Genomic DNA, 13,744 nt, shown 5'->3' on the forward strand with positions numbered 1-13,744 from the left:
GGAATGCCTGTCATCTGAACAGACTGATAGACCACCAAGCTAAGGATGTTGGGCTCATGTCAGACAAGGAAGCCTCCACTGCACTTTACATGTGAATCATCTATCTCTTTCAGAGAGAGCTGCAAACTTTCTGAATCTTATTTCTTTGGCGCTTTATCTCCACCTCTGGGTCAGAGGAGTAGACGTGGAGATTGACATGCACTCATACCCCTTAGGCCTCCTATTAAACAGGAGACTGGAAAAACAGAATTTTACTTGACTGGAGAAGCAGAAGCGCAAGGACAGAGGGGTAAGCAGAATAACGGCTGTGCCCTCAGCTGATGTTTCCTGGTTTGAGAGCCTGCAAGGGGAGAGGAGGCCCACAGGGATTAGCAGCACTGAAGTCCAGCATCTTTGCAGAGCGGGGCATGTATCTGTCCAGGAGGTTCAGCAGCATGATCGTTTGGCACTCACAGCATTCCATTCTCACCGTTTCCCTACCTGCCCAAAGAAGGGGATTCCGGGTTTGTAGTGGGAGTCTGAATGCTCAAAGGTGATTTTGCTAATGGTGGTTGTGATCTCAGAGAAGCTTGTTCCAGTCAACTCCACTCCTGCAGGAAGAAGCACAAAGAATTAATTTGCCTCTGCCTGACAAGAATTACTTTTACTCCCTCCTTTGCTGCACAAGCAATTTTGTTGATGCTCCTGGCCTCCAGGTAGGAAAACTTTAGGATTCCAGAAAAGCAAGTTCTGCTTTTCTCCCTCATTCCTACTTGGCAGGCCCCTCTGCTGGTCTCTCCTGGTCTTATTGCATGGCTCTTCAATCCAGATGATTCATACCTGTCTCCTCCTCTTTAATTTTAGCCTCCACATGGAGCTTATTCTCATATCCACTTCTCTTGAGCTGGAATAACTTGGTCTTTACCATTTCAGAAATGCAGCCATAGTTGTCTGTCTGTTGGAGGAAAACAAACAAGATCATTATAGTCTCATTTATATAATGTTTATTCAACTTAATGAATCCATCACTGCGTGTTGCTCTCAACTGGAAGAGAAGCCCACAACCTCACAGATCATTCCCTCTGTTGTTTTTATCAAAACTGGAAAAGCACATAAATAACTTGGCAAGGAGCATTTTGAAGTACTTGCAGCAACATCAGAGCAAAGAGTTTGCAACCTAGAACATTTTTGTGTATGTATGTGTGAAGTCTGAAATTCCAAACACTTGATACAAAAGCATACGGAATTATTCAAGTGTATGCCACACAGGAATTGTTTGCCAGGCATCAGGCACATGAGAATATAGCTGCTGACTTGAAATGCACAAGCCGTATGAGTGATACATAAACCACAGCCCATGTATGTGTAGAAAGAAAAGTATTTCCAAAGCTTGCCACCTCTCTTCAGCATCTTCATGTACAAGGCAGGTCTCCACAGAAAAGGGAAGAGATGCCTGGAACAGAGGTTAGCACTGCAGTGTTCATATTTTCTTTTAGCATGGGTAACAACAGCAGTGGCAGAGGCAATTGTGGGGATCATACTGTAGCAGACCCCAAGGACCATAAGCATGTCTTCTGTTTGCTTTCTTGTCTTGGCATATTTCCACAATTGCTATTACCCCAGCTTCTGTCAGTTAAGCTAGCACTGTTGCACCTGTTCATGTTCCAAACACCATTCAGTTTTGCTCTTGTAGACTTGCCAGTCTGAAGAGTGAAAAAAAGTGATACTTTTTTTCTGTCTGTCTTAACCACTGCTGCTAAATCCATATTCCTTTCCTTCTTGCTCAAACTGCATCACCCCTCCCCTGGTTTCTGCTCCTTTCCTGCTTCTAACACCAACTTCTGACCCACATACTCTCTCTAGTGTAAGCCAGCTCCAGCTGTGCTCTCATCACTCATGCCTTTTCTATCTCACTTCTCTCTTATACATCTTATACCTCTCTACACTCCATCTGACCTTCTTTTTGTTTCTTTAATCTCTTCCTTATCCATCAGCTTCTTGCCTCTACACACATCTTTCTTACTGCACAGACCTTCCCCCTATTTTTACCTTTCACATTTCATCTTGCACTCAATCTTCTCTCCTTCTTCAGGCTTCTTTAAAATACATGGAGTCTCTCCCCTCTTCACACTCATGCTTGTATATACTCCATCAGAGCAAGCCTGTGCCTACAAGGCATGCTCAATAACCCACACTTTCTCCTAATACTCTACCCACAAGAGTAATCATGACTCACCTGTCCAGAGAACTCGTCGCACACTGCCTTAGCCTCTTCACCATAGCAGGCGGTGGCTGCGTGTTCAAAATTCCGGCAGACACGGAAGCTCACGAGGCCAGGAACAGGCTTCCCAAATGTGTATCTACCAGCAGGGAGGATTGAAAGAAAAACAGAGCCATTAGGAATGTAAGAGGGATGGAGAAAAATGACTAGTTCACCCCCAGTGGAGCCAGGACTCTTTCCCTAGAGCTGCCTCCAGGACACAGCAGGGTCATCACAGGAAATAAAAAGCAGAAAGAAATTTGGTAACATTTTAGCATCAAGCTTGGCAACGGGGGCAGGAGCACTGAATCTTATAATCCTGATTGCATCCCTGGGAATAACACAGAAGTCTGCAGAAATCATTTACCCTAATGCTGATTTAGTTGAGAGTACCCCTCACCTTGGAGAACATGTTGCAAGTATCTACCCCACCACCCAATTCTGATGGAACTGGTTTGTCTATACATGTGCTCTGGGTCTTTTGGCTTGTTCTTCAGCCCAAGTCATGGCTCTCCCTGCAGGATGCCATGCAGAATTGAATGAGGCAGCCCAAAGGAAAGAGGGCAGCTACATCACTTATGGTTTCCTCTCAGCAATGACAAGCAGAAGCCACAGTTAAAACATCATTCCCAGGTAAACTAAACTGAAGACCTCTTCCCTAGCACTGCAGCTGGTCTTAAATCCTCTATGACTCAAAAAATATGCAAAAAAAAACCCCTCCCAAAACCCAGAACAATATGTTTATACATGTTACATGCAAAGTGCCCCAAGCAATAATTGTTGCCTTTTGTCTAATGGTAGATGTAGTCTGTTTGGTCCTGGGACCCCAAAAGGATTGAGAAATATAATGAAGTATCATATCTCACTCTCCCAACTGGACTTTCAGCAGCAGCTGAAGAAAAACCTGAAACCAAGAAGGACGGAAAGAATGACACTCACAGACCACAAACTGTCACCTTCAGCTTCTCATCAAGAATGGTGATCACCTTGGGCATTTTCACTGTTACTTCGAATTTTGGCAGAACTGCAGCAGAACCAAAGGAAAACAGTCTATGTGGTGGGGAATAACATAAGAATGAGACATGAAGGCTGCTCAAAGGCTATTCTTACAAATGTCCTGAAAGCCTTTTGCATCTAAATGGTCAGATTTTAGAGGCTTCTGTCACCTGCACATCCCACTGAAGTCAGTGAAAACCACAGGCACTCAGCCAACTACTGGTAAGAGGCACCAGCTACTGGTGCCAGGTAAGAAGACAGGTTTATTATACCAGCTATCAAAATACAGCAGCTTCTTGGATAACACATGGGTTATCAGTCCCACAGCAGTAGGATACAGTAAAATAGAGAGCTAAGTCAATAGAGGTCTCCCACAAACACACAGAGCTGGGACTGCAGCCTGATCTCCGCATTTCCAAAGCACATAGGTCTTTCCAATTTGCAAAATAGGAAGACCCCATAGCTTCCCTGGTGACTTAGCACAGGGTGACATCACATCCAAACCCAGCTGCAGGAGGGGAAGTGGATGGTGACTGTCTTGAGAGAACTATGAGGGATTCAGGGCACAGGAACAGTCTTGCAATTGAAAGAGGCCAAAGGACTTCCAGACTCATCTTCCAGAACTCATCTCTGCTGCATGAGCCAGATCATGTCAGACCATGTAACAAGGGCTGCAGCTGGCTTGCTGGGGCGGGAAGCTATGTTTTTTGCGACCATGCATGGGTGTGTATTGGGATACCATTTTCTAGCCAAGCAGATGGAACTGGCATAGGGGTGAGAGTACCAGAGAGAGGTTAAGGCACTAAGGTGTAATGTGAGCTATGGGCTTAGCTTGTGGGGGAGGACAGGCAAGATCTGAATTTACAGACAGCCCCAGACTACACCAAAAGGTCAAGACTTTGGGCCTCAGGCAGGGGAGACCCAGACTCGTGGCACTTGACAGGTGTGTAGCCAGCTGGAGGTGAGGCTGTGGCCTTAAATCACCTGTGAAAGGAGGTAAGACTTGTAGTTGCCAGCATAAACTGATCCAAGCACACTTGCTCCTCCTGATGGGAGCCTTGCTGAGGTGGGCAGTCAGAAGAGCTGCACTGCATGGCCTGGGGCTTAGGGAGGAGAGGAGACAGGTTGCTCAAATGCTTTGGTCATCACTCCTTAGAAGGGGATGATGCTTGGGAGGGAGAGGACACAGAGACATTCTTCCAGCCATGCTGGACATCCTGGTCAGATCTACCACCCTGTTCACTTAAGCTTTCCTGCCCCACGGGACTAGCTGTTAGGAACTTGAAACTGCAGCGACAGTTACCATACTCCTCCACAGAGAAAGGATGCTGAATTGTCTTCCCAGAGGCCTTCTGTGCCACGACTGTGTAGGTCCCTTGCATAGGTTCAGAGGTGAGGTTGAAGAACAGCTGGATTAACCCCCCCTTTAACTCTGCCTTTGCCCACTGGTACAGACGGTTTTTCTTTGGGTCCTACAGATAATGAGACCACAAGGAGACTGTGAGAACAGTGGGAGTCTGCAACGAGAACTAAAAAGCACTAGCAAAAGCAGTGAGGGGAGGCCCAGCCCCAGTGTTTCAGGAAGCTGCAGGGTAGGAGTGGGGGGCACTAGCAGAGTTGTGTGGGGAGCCCAGGGCTGCACAATAGAAGGAGCTGTAACCTGGGCCCACAGTACATGGTTGCCACCATACGAGTTAAAGCTCTGTATATTCAAATTAATGTTATGGACCTGCTTAATAAGTAAAATAGACAAGAATCATCTTGAGGTAGTTATGCTGCATGTGATTGATAGATGTGAACATGAATTGAATGTTTGTACATACCTCAATATAGACCAGTGGAAACTAGAAAGAGAAGAAAGGAAACAGCATATTTAGAATGCACATTTAGACAGAGTGCAAGCAGCACAGTCAAATGACCAGGGCTATGACCACATTTCACAGAACAAGCTGATCACCCAATGGGATAAGGAAGAAAGTCCCTGGTGTGGAGCAACAGAGCATTTTGAGCTACATCAAGGGGGGGGGCAATCCCTTCTCTCAGGCAGAAAAGTCAGCTGAAATTACTAACTCTGTATGATCTGCAATACCAATAAGAGCAGGTGCACACTGTGATAATGCAGATTTGCTCACTGCTGAGGTGTTTGCACCAGCACCGTTCATTTGCAATTTGTCAAACCTTTCCAAGAACGCTGAAGGCAGCCTTATGCAGAAATTTGAAGAACAGATCCTGTTAACAAGATCTGAGGTAACCCAGGAATTGCAAACTATCTCAGTGTACTGAGACCTCTTCTCAAAAGATGCTTCTTTCCTCCCTTTCCCCATATAGATGACTTAAGGCCAAATAACTAGTGAAAAGGACGTATCATACTTACCACCTCGTCCAAGGGACGGAAGTCTTTATCCACAGAAACAATTCTGAACAGGACTGATGGAGAAAGGCAGACAGTGAGGTTTCACAGTGCAGTCACCAACCAGAAAACATCAGTTGCAAAAACAAATGGTACAACAGAGAACAGAGCTGTTCTCTTCCAAAGAAATTCCATTCACTAGAAAGCTAAGTCATGCTAGAAGGTTACCCATGTAACAAATTACATGAATAAGAGGATGTTAAGAGCAAATCCATGGCAGTGTGAACATCTTACTGATCATGGGCATCAGAATGTCATTAATTGGGACCAAAGTTAAATTTAAGTTGCCTTTGTCTACTTTGCAAGGATACATTTTTACATTGGAATTCACATGGGTCTTCTAATTTTGTTATAACTAGGCTGACTTCTTAGGAAGGATGAATGCAAGCGAATTACTTCAGCACTTGGCTGCAAGTTTGTGTTGGCTCTGGATGGATAGAGAATTCAGTGTCTCTTTTAGGACATTAGTTCCTGTCCAGGCCAAATTTAGGAGATCAATGGCCCAGAAGAAATAAATGGCTTATATAGTTCTCTCTGTCTTCATTGAGCAAAATCAGCTGCCACTTTGAAAGCTATTTCATGACTTAGTCTGAATTTTGGCCCTGTTCTCTATAGGACAAATATCCAGTCTTCCTCTGATTTTAACACGGACCCTAACTGCATGGACCACGACAACAGAGCCCCCAGTAACAGAGGAAGTGTGTGCAGGTGCCCCAGATACATGCATGTATCTTAAGGTTCCCCAAATTGTTTCCACATGGAGCATTAAAAACATAAGCCTCAGCCATCAGATTGCAGTTTTGACCCGCACTGAAAGCAGTCAACAATAGGCTGGCACAGTCCAACAGTTTTAGTATGTATTTTGCTTCAAATACAAATCTCCACCCCTTCCGCAGTACCTGTCTGTCCGGGCTTGTAGATGGGTTTGTCTGTCTGGACGAAGACCAAGCTCTCAGAATTCTTGACCAGCACCGACTTGCGGCTCCTGAACTGCAGTGTTGCCCCATTCACTGTCACAGTGACAAACGTGACTGGTGACTGGCTATTTGATTTTGGAAGCTGGAGAGTAAGAAGGTAACTATGTTACAGACCCCCTTTAAAGGCTTCCTGAACTGAACTGGCCTTCATGAAGTAAGAAATCTAATATAATCCTGATGGACCCAACACAGAGGTGAGGGAAACTATCATCAGGAACAAGAGACTGATATTTACTTGTCCCATATTTCTACTCATTCTTACTGCTGTGCAGTGATTGTGCAGCATTGCAAGTATTGTGCAAGTATTGTGCAGCAAAGGAACTCCCAGCTCTGCCACCCAATTTTAAGAAATTCTTATTGCCCTGACCAAAACCTTTCTGTCCTTTTCCTTTTGACATTCACAGGGGCAATGGAATAATCTCCCTTCTCTTTCAGATTATGTCCCCCCCTTCTCTTTCAGATGATGTCCCTAGTCCTTGCAGAACGTTTTCTTTTCCAAACCAGACATGCTAAATCTCTATACATCTCTCTCCAAGTGACAGAATTCAATCTTCAGCCTATATCTGACAAACCCAGACACGGATGCCAACCTGTTCAGTGTCCTGAAGGCCAGTTCTTCAGCCTTCAGGCCAAAGATGTAATCTGTGCTCTGAGCCAGATGACCAACTTTCCTAGTTGCCTACAACTTGTTATAGTCCCCAGGGCTATCAATTACATTAAGCTATGAATTTTCTACTTCATTCTCTTTTTCAGACGGAGGCAATCACAGCTCTATGTTCTCACATTAATTCATTGAGTTATATGCACAAGGCAAAAAGTAGCTGAGGTCTAAAAGCTCTACCCCAATCCGAAGGCACTCAAGTAACAATCTGTGGCTGTTGAAGGATGATGTGGAGAGCCATTTGAAGAAACTGTTCACCAAACAGCCACCAGGAGCGTCAATACTAAAACCTCCTCTTTCTCCTGGCCTCTCCTCCTCCTCCTGTCCTAGAGAGGGGCTGGCTTTCCAGGATTCAGCATTTCCCATTCAGGTGGCATGCTAAGGAGATCTCAGCAGTGAGAGGGTGTTGAGGATGGACATAAACATACCTTTGGCCAAGAGGGAAGTGAATACCTACACAGTGTTACTCTGTTCATTGCTGTTCAGTGCCCTTACAGTTTATCCCTGGCACAAGGGCTCATCCCACAAGGGTGAGATACTCACAGAGAAAGGGATGCAGGTGAACACGTCCTTCTCTGACACCACGTCATCAATCAAGCTCCTGTTTTCCCCTTGATACTCGAGTGTGGCACTCAGCATCACAGACTCATTCAGGTGGGTCAGTTGAACACAGACTTTCTCAGGAGAATCGGTGTGTATCAGAAAGGGCAGTAGCACCATATACTGCCTAGGAACAGGGGAGAAGGACAGGTTAGAGGAGCAGGAACAGTTAACAGGAGCTGTACAGAAAGAGCAAATAAACCAATTTGATGAATACAGCCTTCACTAAACAGGGAGAGAGATGCATTTTCTAGGAGTGTAACAAGATTTTCAGCATGTCTGTAAGGGCAGGGGAAAACAGAAAGGCCGGTCTCAAAAGTAAAATACCACAGGAAATCCTAAATGCAAACATCTGGAAGGGATATGTTTTTCCACGTTCTGGCACAACAGCAGCACTTCCTCCTGGGACCCTGAATAACGCCAGTGGGGAAAAGTCGATTGTCACCTTTGCTAGACACTGTTAGTAGGATTCAGGAGCCACACAAGTGCCGGTACCTAGTGAATAAACGCCATTGACTACACGCTGCAAACCGTCTGTAGCACTACTCTCATTTCTCGCAGAGACCCAAAACTGCCACAGCGTGGTGCCAGATCTTAAGCAAAAAACACTGGAGCAAATTTCGTTTTTTTCAGGGAAGCAAGCCCCTCTGGCTCAGCCCGAGCAGGGTGTCCCTGCCTGGCCTTACGCAGCCTCCGTCCCAGTGGAGCAACGAGCCGGCGTGTCTCGGTGCCCAGCACTGCATCTGGGAATCAGACCTGATCCGCCTAATGGCAACAGTGCTCCCTTTTGGGTGGGCGAGGACTGGCCCCTGACAGGCATCCCCAGAACAGCGACCAGCTGGGAAAAGAGCCCTTGAAACCTCAGTAGTAAGGCAGGGCATTACCTTTAGTGGTAGGGCAGGCTCTGACACCTTTATGTCCATCAGTTGGTCTGCAAGGAGAAAGCTCTGGCCCCTCAGATCCCAACCCTGCTTTCTGCTTACCCTGCATTTGATGAAAGTGCTGCAGCACAGCCTTGCTTTGCTGAGGAGGAAAAGACATTGCCAAAAAGCCAAAGAAGAAAGTCTTTGGGATGCCAGGACCCCTCATGCGCTGCTCCTGCCATACACATACACACTTGCACACAACACACACTCCCTTCACATACAAACAGGGCAAAAGGGGGTGAAAAAGGGATGCAGCATAATATACCCTCACAGACCTTAACAGTCACAGCCTTACAGTGCCACATAAACCCAGGTAAGAGGGGAATTTTCATTCCATTGGCTGAGCTGAAAAATGTCAATCAAAAAATAAAGCCATTTCTGGTCATGCCAGATGTGTTATTTGTTCCTTTTTTCCTCTATCAATCAAAAAACCACTCCCATCTCCTGGGCATTTCAACCTGGGAGTAGGGTAGTCAACCCAAAATGAAACCTTTCATTGTCTTTTCAAAAAAGTCTGTCTCTTAAGAAAAACCGAATGTGTAAATAGTTATAAATGTTGCATTAAAAGACAAAGCGGTAAAGAACCGATTTTGTGCAGAAAATTTTGCTGAAATGCTGTCAATTCTCTGAAGCAGCAAAAGGTATTCTCATAGACCTTTCCCTCTTTTTTTCTTTTTTTCTTTTTTCTTTTTTTTTTTTTGCTGAAGTTTTACTGATATCTCAGTTTCACAAACTGTTTTGGGTCCCCCTGAAGCACTAGAGTTGCTGTTTGTAGAAGACACCCAGCCTTGGTGTCTTTATTCCTGTGTAAAAGAAAGTAGGCAGAAGATAAGAGACAAAGCAACAGACACAGGAATACAACCCAGGTCTCCTGCCTGCCCAGAGACCCCCCTGCATAGCTTACGGCTCTGTGGCAGACGAGGTGTCTCCAGGAAGGAAGAAGAGGAGAAGGAGGAAGATGTTTGGTTTGATGAGCAGCCCGTCCTTCCCCATGGTGCAGAACAGGGCGTGATGAGTCAAGCGGACACCCAGCCCGGTCCGGCGCTGCTGGTACTCCCCCTCCGCTCTCCGAGTCGACCCCTTTATACTCTGCTCTGCAGACAGCCCAGGGGCTGGAGGAGATAAGGGCTGGGGGCCAGGGCCCACCCAGAAACGGGGAGAGGCGGTACGGAGGAGCTGGAACCAGCAGCTCTGAGTCCGGGCAGAAGGCCAGGCGCTGGGGGGGAGAGGGAGGGGAGGGTGCCCAGCAGGCTGGAGCTGTCTCTCTTTTGGGGCAGGGCAGCAGGCAACGGAGGAAAGGTGGTAGCTAAAGAAAAGAAGGGCTAACAGCAGAGGATAAGGGGAAGGCCTTCATTCCTGGCAGGGCTCCTTGTACGGAGCTGGCCACAGCGCTGGTCACAGAGGCTGCTGGAGGAGCAGGAGCAGTTTGATTTCCTTCAAACTGGGAGCAGGAGATTGAGCTAGGGTTTGGGAAACAAGTGTGGGTGTGCGTAACCCCCACTTACGGGCAGGATCTGAAAACAGGGAATGCAAACACTGAAAACCTTCCCCCTTCACTCATGCTGCTCTCTTGTGCTCTTCATTCCTGGTCCCACCAGGGCTAATGCCAGGAAAAGGGGCCAGACGGTGCCTGGACAATCAAGTTGTCCAAGATAATCTGACCTTCACCCTGACAGAAACAGGGACAGTGACACGATGGGAAGCTGCCAAAAGTTCAACCCATTAACAGCATGTAACACATTAACCAGTTCCGCAGAGCAGCAGCTGCCCTCACTCAGCAGAACAGACATGGCCTGGGCCTTTCTTTGCCTGTGCTGGTTCTTGTTCCAGGTCAAATTATTGGCACATCTAGATCAAATTATTGCTGTTCGATGGAGTACTTCCTGGTTTCATTATGTGAAAATCCACGCTGGGCGATGTTGTATCATAGAGGGAAATTTCTTTTTGACCATTGCCTGTACTGTAGTTACCTTGGGCTGCAGCAGGAGGATCAATAGCTCTGGTAATTATTACCCTTGCAAGTGGCAGTACAATATCTGTCTTACTTATAGTCCTAACCCAAACTCCAAAGAATGGAGATCTGTGTTAGAGGATGTAAAGCATAATTTTCAGATTAAAAAGGGTGCAGGATAAAATCATTATCTGTCTGTCCTTCCCCTCTCTTACTATCATCATGAGAAGTTTAGTGAGCTCAGGAACTTTTGAGTTAAGAAATCCAAGTGCAATGAGATAACAAACCTTCATTACAGACCTCATTTTGCCCTGCAGTGACCTGCATGGGAAAGCAGAGGATAGTAGTGCACATCCAATTTCCTTGGGGACTGCTCAAAAGAAACACAGCCCAGGCTTGTGCCTTGCCTTCTCCATTTGATGCCTAAAGGTTGCTCTACCTGCCCAAAAGACATGTAACCCAGGAAGATCTGCCTCACCCACAGCGAAGAGGATTTGTACATGGGGTGGTCAAAGCCTTTTCAAAGATGACACTTTACATTGGTTTGAACAGATCGGGAGCCGGACTGATTGAACACAAACCTGACAGGAAAGAGGTGCAGAACTGCACACAGCAGAGGAAGCTAGGGCTACTCTTTTGGCAAATAGCCCAACAGCTCACACCGCTCACAAGCCAGCTCCCGATCATTAGGACCTTGGTCAAAAATGTGCTGTGTAGCCAAAAACTGAAGAGAAATGTTTTCAGTCAATTGAAGGGGGCAAGATTTTAAAGGCTTGAGAATCCCAGTAGGTACCAATGAACATGCACAGATGATACTGAACTGAATTTTAAAATCTGCCCTCAAGGTGCTTGGCCTCCATCCCATTCCCAATAGCGACTTGGGCCCCAGCAGCCTAATTTCAAGGGTCTTTGCATGATTCGGCTTGTAGGTGGTGGCACAGACAAGGCAATGGCAATGAGTTTTCCCTCTCTCTCCTGCCATTTCCACCTGTTGTGAGTACAACTGAGAAGGCCAACAGACTTTCTAGAGTTTTTTTACTAGATTTTACGTGGTTCCCTCTAAGATCCTCAAGAAACCTCCTGCAAGGTGTTTGCCTATCCATGAGGAGAGTGTGTTTTAGGGATATCTTTCCTGGATTTCTCTCAGTGAATCTGAAGTTCTGTCATTTGGCATAGCTCAAAGGCACAGGTGCCTCAGTTGCGCAAAAAGAGCATTAAGTATCCTGTATCTGAAACAAGAATCCCGCTGCATTCATTGATAGCATCACAGAAGTGCTGGTTGGAAGGGAGCTCTGGAAGTTTAGTCCATCCTTTCACTTAAAGCAGGACTGCTGCCAATGCTAGATCAGGTCAGCTGTAACTTTGTCAAGTCAAATCTTGAAAACTTCCAAGGATGGAGAACCTACCATTTCTCCAGTGATCCGTTCCAGTGTTGCACTAATTTCTGGTAAAGACGTCTTTCCTCATGTCCAATCTGAACTCCCCAAGCTGCAGCTGCAGCCATTGCCCCATGTTATATCTTCTGCCCCTACCAAGAAAGGTCATGTTCCAATATCCTTGTAACTGCCTTTCAAGTATTTGTAGGCACCTATTTAATCACTCCATCCTCCTCTTGGTCAGACTAAACAAGCCCAGCTCCCCCTGTCACTCCCTGTGGGTCATATGCTCCATACTCTGACCAGTTTGGTAGTTCTCCATTGGACCCTCTCCAGTTTCTCCACATTCCTCTTGAACCAGACGCAGTCCAAGTGCAGCCTCAGAAATGCAATGGAGAATGAGGATTGTAATTTACCTCAATCTGCTACCCATGCTCCTCCAGTATTCATTCATCGCTGGCTTACAGAGTTCATCCAAGAAGAACTTACTTCCAAGAAAATTAGCATATATCAATCAACTATATCAACATGCTCTAGACAGAAGATTAAAAGCTCTGCCAAAGATATTTGTTCAACTGTTTTCATGGAAATGAATATACTTGCTTCAGATCCCTTTAGTATTGTGAAAACTTGAACCCACAGAGGAGCCACGTTGCATCGTTAGAAGTAAAATCCGCCGCTGAAAATCCTTTTCCTTCAAAGAACAGTCAACTTTTGAGGCAACCTAATGTATTCATTTATTTTACATTTCCTGAGCATCTCTTTGGGATGAGATTGAGAGGCCATGTTTGAAGAGCTCATCAGTAAAATAGTCTAGCATGCACTGCACTGTAAAATCTTAGGGGAGGCAAAGCTGTTGCACTATTCACAAGGTAAACTAGGCAAGCTCAGAGACACGCTCACCTCACCTACATGCATCATGATAACTCAAGAAGCTGTTTCTTCACTAGGGTTCTCTGGTAAAGTAAGTGCTAGGTTTCCTTCTGTAGATGCTACCATCATTTTGACAAAGCAGGCAAAATCTCCCCTCAGCATTATTTCATAGGGTCTGGCAACTTCCTGGGAGTCAGGGACAGCACCTTCTTTTGATATTGAATGGACTCTGGCACAGACAAAATATCTCACCCAAAGTAACCCAGACAACCTGAGAGGAAAACTCAAGGTTTTTAGCTCCTAGTACACTGCTTAAAATACTGTGGGTTTCTTGCAGTTTCCCCAGGAATTACTGTTACAGGCATGGTGTGGTGCTTCACTGCCTGCTGAGGTTAAACCACAACACATGATTATTGAAAAGCAGGCCTACCCTTGCTGGCAACATTCCCACCTTAAGCCCCTCAGCGCAGTGAACTTCAGGTTGAGGTTCAGCAGACTCAGCTGGGTATGCTAAGGTCTGTATTTTTGTCTTCATCTGCCCTGATTCCTCCATGTGCTACATCCTCTATGAATGTCAAGCCTCACATATCAGGGATATGCAATTGAAGGCATTCTGTAAATGGCAGTGTGAGGAATTTGCTGTTTTGTTGCAACTGGATTGGTCAAAACTGCATTAAGCTGCTTCTTTCAACCAGGTGATGCAAGAAGAATTTCAATTATTTAAAAAGAAAATTG

The 13,744-nt window shown here is 45.8% G+C and overlaps 1 protein-coding gene across 1 annotated transcript in view; it reads right to left on the bottom strand.

Annotated features, from left to right (window-relative positions):
- LOC142413114 (alpha-2-macroglobulin-like) overlaps window positions 1-9,900 on the bottom strand; it is a 32,011-nt gene extending 22,111 nt beyond the window's left edge. The window contains exons 1-10 of the mRNA XM_075509162.1: window positions 9,714-9,900; window positions 7,827-8,010; window positions 6,545-6,704; window positions 5,610-5,662; window positions 5,059-5,079; window positions 4,539-4,707; window positions 3,179-3,263; window positions 2,216-2,339; window positions 820-934; window positions 481-590 (exon numbers count right to left, since the gene is read on the bottom strand). Coding sequence (XP_075365277.1) covers window positions 481-590; window positions 820-934; window positions 2,216-2,339; window positions 3,179-3,263; window positions 4,539-4,707; window positions 5,059-5,079; window positions 5,610-5,662; window positions 6,545-6,704; window positions 7,827-8,010; window positions 9,714-9,802 — 1,110 coding nt within the window. The 5' untranslated portion in view covers window positions 9,803-9,900. The remainder of the gene's footprint in view (window positions 1-480; window positions 591-819; window positions 935-2,215; window positions 2,340-3,178; window positions 3,264-4,538; window positions 4,708-5,058; window positions 5,080-5,609; window positions 5,663-6,544; window positions 6,705-7,826; window positions 8,011-9,713) is intronic.
- Between the last annotated feature and the right edge of the window lie 3,844 nt (window positions 9,901-13,744).

Source organism: Mycteria americana, chromosome 1 (assembly GCF_035582795.1).
Source record: "Mycteria americana isolate JAX WOST 10 ecotype Jacksonville Zoo and Gardens chromosome 1, USCA_MyAme_1.0, whole genome shotgun sequence".
Taxonomy (NCBI): Eukaryota; Metazoa; Chordata; class Aves; order Ciconiiformes; family Ciconiidae; genus Mycteria; species Mycteria americana.